General features: G+C 40.8%; 1 protein-coding gene across 1 annotated transcript; it reads right to left on the minus strand.

The window, feature by feature from the left end:
- Positions 1-743: 743 nt before the first annotated feature.
- HAMP (hepcidin antimicrobial peptide) lies at positions 744-5,966 on the minus strand. The gene is made up of 3 exons (XM_079988188.1): positions 5,778-5,966; positions 2,425-2,493; positions 744-1,058 (listed from the first exon to the last, which is right to left on the minus strand). The coding sequence occupies exons 1-3, from the start codon at positions 5,853-5,855 to the stop codon at positions 954-956; spliced, it is 252 nt and encodes an 83-aa protein (XP_079844314.1). The 5' UTR covers positions 5,856-5,966; the 3' UTR covers positions 744-953.
- Positions 5,967-10,235: the final 4,269 nt, after the last annotated feature.

Raw genomic sequence — 10,235 nt, forward strand, 5'->3', positions numbered from 1 at the left:
TTCAAACTTCTAGTCCACTGCAATTGGGGTAATGTGCAGAATCCAGCTGTATAAATATCTTCATCCAAACACACAGAAATCTCACATTAGTTTAACACCAGCCTTCATCACATGTGCATCCTGAGCTGAAACACCGGAGACCAAAGCCTCATGAGGAGACCAAACCTTAGCTTGAAAGACTCAAGAACATTTCACCTGGAGAAGGGATTATTAAGAGGTGATGTGATACTCATCTACAAATATGTGAATCGCTTTTACATAGGTGATGGAGCAAGTGTCTGTTCTGATGCTCTGAAGGGCCAAACCCCAGCCAATGGGTTCAATTTACAAGAGGATTTTGGTTAAACATTAGGAATGACCTGCTGACTGTTTTAGCCGTTCGACAGTGAAACAGCCATCCTTGGGAGATGGGGAGTTATTAGTGGTTAGAGGGGTTTTTAAAGCAAAAACCAGATGGCTACCTATCAGGGAGGCTATGGTCATAGATTACTTGCATCAGCCAGTAAGGAAGAAAAAGAAGAAGAAATAAGACCAATTTTGATGAGTCTATCTGCACCTGAAGCCCTGGAGAGTTGCCACCAGAGGACGGCAGAGGACACAAGCCTTTGACAACATTACGTTCCCCATATGCGCTTGAGACTAAAACTCCCACCTTCCCCTGCCAGCAGAGCGCTATGGCAGTTGTGAGGTAAAAAGTAATTGCAAACATTCCGTGAGGTAAAAAAAAACCTTGCAGACAGTCGTGTGGTAAAAACGCTTTAATTCCCAACAGTAACAAACGAGAGCGCACAAAGCGAGCAAACGATAAAAACAGTGCCAAACTAATAAATAAGGAAAAATTTGTTGACGGTGGTAGGGAGCAGCACGGGGTGTGGGGCAAGTTTGGGGAGCCTGGTGTGTGTGTGGTGCTGAGACGCGGAGCGGCCCGGCGGTGCCGAAGTCATCCTTGGCCCTCAGGCCCAACAGCACAAGCCACATCCTTCGTTTCTGCAGCAGTTGCAGCAGTAGCGGCAGGTGGGGAAGTGGCTGTTGAAGCGCTTGGCTCTCCGTAGCAATGCCTGCAGTGGCAAGAAGAAAGAGCCCATTATTAACGGATTCATTTATTCGTTTTGCAGTCTGCCCTCCCCATATATGCTTAAAATGAGGCTCACAATGAGGCTTGAATACAAAGCGCAAATAAAGTAAAACAATAATAAATAAATAAACCAGTAAGACCTATAGCAGCCCCTCCAAATGTCCTTATTTTCCAGGGACATCCCTGATTTAGAGAAGCTGTCCTGGTTTCTGATTTGATCCCAGGATGTCCCGCTTTTCTTTAGGATGTCCCTATTTTCATTGGAAAAATATCAGAGGGTATGCTATTATTCAACTCCGGAGTTGTCTGAAGGCAACCCTTTTAAAAAAATGTTTTTGTATATGTTGGAAGCTGCCCAGAGTGGCTGGGGGCAACCCAGTCAGATGTGTGGGGTTATAAATAGTAAAATGATCATTATGGAATGGGACATCCCTGTTTTCATTGGAGAAAGGTCAGAGGGTATGGTCTAGTCACTAGTGCAATTTAAAACCAACGAAATTAATAGTCACTCATGTTCACCTCAGAAGAGGGACTATGGGCATTTTTGGGGCCAAAGTTTGCGAGCCGGGCTTGGCCTGGTTTAGTTTATGAAGGAAAGAGGTACAGATTGTATACTCCTTTTTCCCAAATGTGGGTAAAAGGGGGCTTACAACTAGGCTCAGATACGAAACAACAGATAATATAAAACATGGGAGCATAAATAAATAAAAATAAATCAGTAATACCAATAGTGTAATTGAAACAAGTGGAATTCAGAGTTGCTACTGTTTTCTCTCAGGAAAGGGAAAGCGGAGGGGGGAACTGAAAACCTGATAGGCTTTCTAGGTGTGGGATTGAGGAAGTATGGACATGCCCTGAGAGCAGAGCCATAGCTCAGAAGGTCCCTGGTTCAAACCACTGACATCTTTCATTAAAAAAAGATCACTGCCAGGCAGATCTGGTCTAGTAGAAGAGAGCTTTCTATGTTCCAGGACAAATTAGACTTGTCAGGGTCCTAATCGGCTATCATTAGGTAGGACTTCCACAATTTATTTTATTTTATTTTTTAAATCTAGGTATCTCAAGCTGAATGGTTCTGAGCCTATACAGAGAACCTCTTTTCTGAATGGGCAATTGGGTTTTTTTTGGTTTTTTGGTTTGTTTTTTAGGGATTTAAGTGGGGAGCGGGGACAAAAGGAAGGGCAGGAGAAGCCAGAATTGCATTCTCCTTCAAGGCTGCAAGATTCAGGAATATAGCCTGGCACGCCAAAGGATCTTAGTGTGGTGCTCAGAGACACATCTATTGCACCATGCTGCCCCCTTGCCTTCACACTGGAGTAGTACAAGCACCACTGGGATATAGGTCTCACCTGAACGGTATTCGCCCTGGGCTCTGTCTTGTATGTATCCAAGCTTGTGAGGTCTTTCTCAACATCTGTCTGTGAAGAGAAAGAAAGGAGGAGATTTGCTTTGGCTCATCTGTTACTGAAGGGGAGAAATCTTTCCAAACTTCACAGGTGGGGGAAAAGCGAGACATGGCACGTTTTCAACTCTGGTTCCCTCCTTGTGCTCCCCACCCTCCCTCAGCACAGTGGTGCAGTTAGGAAAGTTTAGACCAGGGTTTCCCAAACTTGGGCCTCCTGCTGTTTTTTTGGACTACACCTCCCATCATCCTAGCTGTAGTCCGAAAACAGCTGGAAACCCAAGTTTGGGAAACCCTGGTTTAGAATCAGGTTTCATAAACACCCTTCTCTCTTTGCAGTGGGTTAGTGGTAGAACACCTGCTTTGCAGGCAGAACGTCTCAGATTCAATCCCAGGCGTCTCCAGGTAGGGCTGAGAGAGAGAAGCCAAAAGCAGCCAAGATAAATAATGTTTCTGATAATCAACTGTTTATTCAACTCAATGTGTTTCAGTGAAATTTCCTTCACCGGGAGTTGCAAAAGCATTCAATTTCTTAAAGGTAAAGGTAAAGGAACCCCTGACCATTAGGTCCAGTCATGACTGATTCTGGGGTTGCGGCACTCATCTCGCTTTACTGGCCGAGGGAGCCGGCGTACATGTGGCCAGCATGACTAAACCGCTTCTAGTGAACCAGAGCAGCACACGGAAACGCCGTTAACCTTCCCGCTGGAGTGGTACCTATTTATCTACTTGAACTTTGACATGCTTTCAAACTGCTAGGTTGGCAGGAGCAGGGACCAAGCAACGGGAGATCACCCCGTCGCAGGGATTCAAACCGCTGACCGTCTGATCGGCAAGTCCTAGACTCTGTGGTTTAACCCACAGCGCCACCCGCGTCCCTCTATTCAATTTCTTAGGACCCTGATTTGTCAAAGCTAAGAAACCGAAGAGCTAAGCTGGATCAACAGTTGATTATGAGCACTGGAGCTCTCCTATCCCTTTGATCTTTCTCCCCCTCTTGTTGCCAGGGCTGAGAGAGACCCTTATCTGAATCCCTGGAAAGTCACTGCTGGTCAATGTGGACAATACTGAGATAGATGGACCCAATGGTCTGACTCAGTGAAAGGCAGCTTCCTATGTTCCCAAATCTCCATTTCCATCTAAAGAGAGGGGCCATTAAGTCCACAGTCTGAAAGGACCTTCCTGCACGACTGCTTGCAGCGGTTCTCAACCTGTGGGTCCCCAGATGTTGGGCTACAACTCCCATCATCCCTGAGCTCTGGCCTTGCTAGCTAGGGGTGATGGGAGTTGTAGTTCAACAACATCTGGGGACCCACAGGTTGAGAAAGGCTGGTTAGAGAATGTGGAACAGCCTCTGAAATACAAAACTAAATGAAGTTTTCCTCAAAGGCAAGGTGGGAAAAGAGGGGGAGGAGAGAATTGTGATTGTTCAGGGACTGCTCTTTGAAAACAAGGACTAGGGACAACTGAAGTCCTTGCCAAAACCCTGCAAAAGCCAGTTATGGTCCCCATTTATTGTAGATAAGTTGCTAAAGCTGAGGAAAGTGCGGCTATCTTCAAGCAAAGCTAGTCCAAGACATTTCGTACTCTGAGACGGAGCGGCCAGCGCCTTCCCATAGATATCAATGTAGTGAATACCCTGGTTCAGCCATGGCCAGATTCATACCATGCCTTTAAAGCAGTGTATCCCAACCTTGGATCGCCAGCTGTTTTTGGACTACAACTCCCATGATCCCTAGCTAGCAAGATCAATGGTCAGGGATGATGGGAATTGTAGTCTGAAAACAGCTGGAGACCAAAGGTTGGGAAACACTGCTTTAAAGCACTACTACACCACTTCAACAGTGCTGGCTCCCTTCTAAGAAACCTGGGATCTGAGGTCTATAACAGTAGCTGAGAGTTGTTAGGAGACCCCATCCCAGTCCCTGTCCCAGAGCTACAGTGCCCAGAGAGGGTTAGAAATCAATCTCTCTCTTCCCAGAAAATTGTGAATTGTAGCTTTGCGGGGCAGGAACTCTCCAGAACTCAGTTCCGGCACCTCTCAGGTGGGCACCATTGCCATTCTAAGATAACAAGGGAGGTGCTCATGGTGAGTTCAGGCACCTCTTTTTTTCTAGAACAAAATAGCACTGGGTAATGCTAACAAAGTAACAATTTGCTATCTTTCATGGCACCCCAGATCTGTCACAAGTGGCCACCATGCTTGGCCTCATAGGAGCCAACTCCTAAGGGCCAAGGTCCCTTCAGCCCCCCAAAAAATATTTTTGAGGACCGCCCCCCCCCCCCACAATGCTGATGGGCATTGTCATTCAAATGGTGTGTATGTACCATGTCTTGTGGTCAATTATGTGGGGTGGGGATTACCTCCCCCCCCACACAATTTTTTTAATCAAGTTAGCAGCCCTGCTTGGCCTAAGGATAGTTCCATCAGCTTGCAAGTTCATGGAGTTCGATGCAACTCAAAACAATTAATTGTGAAGCTAAGCCACTGAGTCATACCACTAGACTAATATGTGGATAGGAATGAAGCTTTCTGTGAGATTTTATAGTTCTTGGCTCGAAAAAAGAACACCAAAGTGTATTTTTGTGTGCAGGAATAAATGTTCACTGTCAAGTAAAATACTTTTACAGCACAATTCTATCCATATCTACTCAGGTAAGTTCCACTGAGTTCAGTGGGGTAAGTGTGCAAAGAATTCCAGCCTTGGAAATGCACATTTTAAGAGAAAATGCATCCAAAACATGATACTGAGATGTGAAATTTCCTAAGGTTTTTTTTAATAAAAATAATAAGAATAAAACCACAGCCTATATCTTTTTAAAACAATCCCACACACACACACACACAAAGAGATTTTGAAAGATTTTTTTTAAAAAACCTAACAATATAAGATGCTGGTGATATATGGAAACAGGCTGGAACGGATTTATGAGTAAACACATGTAAAAGTGATGAGGTTCACAAATAGACTGATCCATCCTAGTTAAGGGGGCCTTTGCTCAGTTATATGACACAAAACTGCCCGACGCAAAAAGATCATTGGCAGAGGATCTGCTTTGCAAGCAGATGGTCTCAGGTCTGAACCTTGGCATGTCCAAGTTGGACTGGGAATGTCTGCTGCCTAAAACCTTGAAGAGACACTTCCAGCAAGGGCAGATGTTCCCTAGCCAGATGTTTCAATAGTCTGACTTCCTATGAAGTCCTATGACTTCCTATAGCCTCCTACGTTCCATTGGATAAACTTGACTAGGAAGATTGTCTCATAAATTCCGCCTCATAATTTATAATGTGATTCTCACCTGAAGTTTGAAGGCACAAGTGTTTCTGGTGGCAGCGCTGAGAAGAATGAAGACCACGCAGACTAGTTGCAGTTTCATCTTCCTTTCTTGCGATGGGTCCTGTCCCTTTCTTTTCAATCACTTTTCTCTCTCTTTTCCCCGTTCTCAGGCTGTCACGATCTCTCTCTGATAAGCCTAGAATGTGTTATTCCCAAGCAAAGAAGAGGGCTACTTTTATAATGCCTGAGAGTCCCTCCTCAGCTTGGAATCAGCCAATCGCCTGTGTTCCAAGAAAGAACACGTTTGGATGAGATAACTCTTGAGCAAACAGGTCAATAGGCTTATCACATTTTATCAGAAACTCATATTCCACACACACAGAGGAAGAGGGGGCCAAATTTCCTAACTGATGTAACTCGAGGTTGCTCCATGACACTTCACATCCTTATTTACGCCTGCATGTGCAGCTATTGAATGGATAAAGTCTCATGTACAACAACAGGATTGACACATTCTTTCATAACTTTTAATCTACCATCCTTTCTGGGGCTTCCCCGGGGATTACAACTGGTTTACTGTAATTTTGTGGTGGGTTTTTTCCCTTTAATTTTTTTTTTAAAAAAAACCTGGAAGCCAAAAATAGGAAAATGCAGCTTATGCACTATGACTTCCCCAAGTTTTGCAACACGCTTCCAGTCTGCAAACAGAGGAAGTTTCACAGAAGGGGAGAATGGTTTAAGAAACAAATCGGGAATGCAATTGCCACCACAGGGTGGGAACACAGTTCCTGAGGAAAACTTCGAATGGAAGACATCACTGATCACTAAAACCTAGTTCTACGGCAGAGGCCATAACAGACGTAGGAAGAACACAATTCGGATTCGGATTTCTGAAGTCTATGCACCTTGACAGATTTCAATGCAAATTGATTTCAGCTCAATGAACGAGCAGCTGGTGTCAATCTATTTAAGATCCGGCTTACAGTGCAATTGTGACGTCGGATCCAATTCATTGAGCGTCATCTACAGTTATCAATTGGGCTGTGAATTCTCAGAAATTAAAGAAAGAGGAGAACAATGACATTCTTAAATTATTTGTGCACCTTTACTTCTGGATAGTTTTGCGCCACAGAAGGAGTTGATGTGTTTGCTATTTTGAATCACAGGGGGTTTAAAATAAATAAGTAAATAAATAATCATCCCCCCCCCACTTTTTTAGTTAATGAACACGACCAATTAGCTGCCAGTGAAGGAAAAAAGGAGCAGGAAAAGTACATGACATGAGTGTAAAAGCTATTTAATTAAAAGTATCAAAATCCCAGCAATTTAGAACAGATATGGGAAAATCTGAGGAAATCTTTAAAAACTGAAAACAGTAAAGTAAACTAAACTAAACCTAAAATAATAAATGGCTATATTGAAAACTTAAAACTATAGTGTGTTCACATATCCTTTCAAAGTTTTTGAGTTTGTCCATGTTCCAAAAGTTGCAAAGCCCGCATAACTTATAGGGACTGGAAATCAAATAATCTGTTGTTTCAAATCCAGTCAGAATGAGAATTAAAACGCATAGGTTTTATGTTACACATCAAGGATCTCCCTGTGAGGCAAACAGAATTTGCAGGGGAAAATTCCCAAGCAAATTATCTCATCTTGCATTTGTTTGCATCATATCCACATTTTACACTCCCCCTCCTCAGTCTTCCTAACAATTAATTATTAATATTTTAATAACTGGTTTTATAGTGCCCCTCAATCATATTCCCAGTACAGTTTACAAAAAGAAAATAATGATAATTATAATTGTGGTTCTGCTGCTGCTGCTACCACCAATACAGCTAAAGATAGCAAGGAGGGGAAAGAAATCTGCAAGAAATTCTCAATTATGAATTTTATTTTATTTTAAAAAGAAGCAAATATTGGGTTTAGTAAGCCAGTAATTTACTGCATTAGAATTCACCCATGCAAGCTTTTATTTTTTATTTTTAAGGTATTAATCAAAGCGCTGAATTTCAAATGCTAAATCTGCAAACACTCAAAATTTCTGAAGTCAGATATGAACCCCACAACTGTGCAAATTTTAAATGGGTAGAAAATTTCCCTTTCAACTCTACTTATTCAGACAACCTCTGTAAATGTGTCCTGTTAGTTTGATGCCTGCTTCATAAATTGAAACTTGTCAACAGATTAAAATTCTAGTTAACTGACAGTCTTACTCATTCCATTTGTTAAATTTATATATGTCTGCAGATTGCCAAAACCGCAATGTCTGTGTCTTTTTGAGGTACTGAAGAAAATACAACTTACAATTTAATAAATGAGACTTACTGTTTATAGTGAAAAGTAAAGGGGAACTTTGCTGTTCTCTTTTGCACTAAACAAAAAAAAAAAATCAAGATATAGAGAAGCATGCACTTAATTTGCAACTCCAAATAATCAACTACAGCTTCAGTTGGCTAATAATATTGTTAATTATTGTCACCATATACAGCACAACCCATTCTGAAATCTTGTCTAGCATTCATAAATTCTGACTGTTCATTTTAGTGTCATGACTCTGCTGAGTTCTTTTGCAAGACTGATGGAAAAGATTGTCTTTAGAACTGATTTGACTTCAGTCACTAAATATTTTTGTGTTTTTTTTAATCCATACAAAAATCAGTGCAGGTAGTTTTTATTCTTTATCTTAAGTTTCTAAATAAAAGTAGAAGTAGAAATGAATCAAGTTGTGCTGAGCTCAGGAAAGATTTTATGGATTTAGTAAATTATATAAAGGAGGTTTTCAATTCGTTTGGGTCCCAGAACAAAACGCAGAAGCAATAATTATTTAGAAAACACACAACTATATTTATTAATACTCATTTATTTTAGTGTTGTAAATATGCTGATCATAAGCTTAAGGTGTTCCATGTTCATTCCCAGAATCTTTTTATATGAAATTTCCATTAGTTCTGGGGGGTTTTTTCTGAATAAGATTTGTTACTTTTAAAAATCATTATCCCCGAATCTGTCTGGGTAGCTGAGATGCAGATAATTCAATTCCTAATGACCATAGATTTGGAATAATTTTTGCTCTCCTTGCCAGTCTCACTTCCACCCCGAGAAGGATAAAATCTTTTTTTATTTCTCTGTGCCTTAGGCTGCCATCCTATAATACGTCTACCTGCAAGCAAGCCTTATTTAACAGAATGGAACTGACTTCTGGTGAGCATGTATAGGATTGTGTGGTTACAGCAAAACATTGGAACTCAGCCAGTATCCTTAGAAATTGTTTAGTTTGCACTTTAGGAATATTTAAATTTATCTCAGTCCGGATTTGTGCGTATGTCACAAGGAACCAAAGTTAACAGAACTTACCGTTAATAGCAGTCTAAGGTTGTTGTCATTTGTGTAGGTGGGCTTGGTAAAAAAAAGAGAGAGGCTATAAATCCATAAGTATATATATATTTAATTGTCTATCATTCATTTGTATATCAATCTAGAACACAGTAGTATAATACTGTAGAGTGGTACCTTGGTTCTCAAACGCCTTGGTACTCAAACAACTTAGAACCCAAACACTGCAAAACCAGAAGTAAGTGTTCCGGTTTGCGAACTTTTTTCAGAAGCCGAACGTGCTCCGTTTGAGTGTTACACTGAGGTCTGTCTGTTTTTGCTATTTATTTTGAGTTTTTGCAGCTCTTTTTGTGACTGTGCAGAACTCAGTTCAGCTACTGATTGATTGATTGTGTGACTGCAATACATTGTTTATTGCTTTCATTTTATGGATCAATGGTCTCATTAGATAGTAAAATTTATGTTTAATTGCTGTTTTAGGTGTTGTTTTTAAAAGTCTGGAACGGATTAATCCATTTTGCATGACTTTCTATGGGAGAGCGTGCCTTGGTTTTGGAACGCTTTGGTTTTGGAACGGACTTCCAGAACAGATAAAGTTTGAGAACCAAGGTACCACTGTATATGAATTTTTTGATTTCTGTTTGCCTCTTGACCTGTTACTATTTTTGTAAGATGTCTGTATAGCATTATGATGATACGCTTCACTGGTTGCTAGTGGTTGCTAGTGATACGCTTCACTGGTTGCTTTAATACAGATATTAAAAATCATGTATTTCTTTCTTTATTATTATTTTTTTGAAAATGTAAATTGAAAATGAAGCCAAATTAAACAGATACAGAAGGTGAGTTATTAGTATAGCAGGCTTAAAGCAGCTCAATAACACACACACACACACACACACACACACACACACACACACACACACACACACAGATATGAATTGCAGAGCTGGAATATGTATTTAATAGAGTTTTTGTACAATGTATATCTTTATAAGATTTTTAATCAATATAAAGGGGAAAAAATCCTGATTAAAAATAATGTAAAGAAATAACTTTTTAAAAAATGGTTAAGGCAGAACAATGCAAACTATGGGGACCTGTCATAAGTTGTGCCTGCCAGATATATGCTAGTTTAAAATAC

Source organism: Podarcis cretensis (assembly GCF_951804945.1).
Source record: "Podarcis cretensis genome assembly, chromosome: 8".
Taxonomy (NCBI): domain Eukaryota; kingdom Metazoa; phylum Chordata; class Lepidosauria; order Squamata; family Lacertidae; genus Podarcis; species Podarcis cretensis.

What these genes read in the sequence shown, in the direction of transcription:
- HAMP (XM_079988188.1), bottom strand. Translation starts at nt 5,855, where the DNA reads ATGAAACTGCAACTAGTCTGCGTGGTCTTCATTCTTCTCAGCGCTGCC. An exon ending in CTTGTGCCTTCAAACTTCAG is followed by an intron (nt 2,494 to 5,777) that starts GTGAGAATCACA and finishes TTCTCTTCACAG; the next exon opens with ACAGATGTTGAGAAAGACCT. An exon ending in CCAGGGCGAATACCGTTCAG is followed by an intron (nt 1,059 to 2,424) that starts GTGAGACCTATA and finishes TTGCCACTGCAG; the next exon opens with GCATTGCTACGGAGAGCCAA.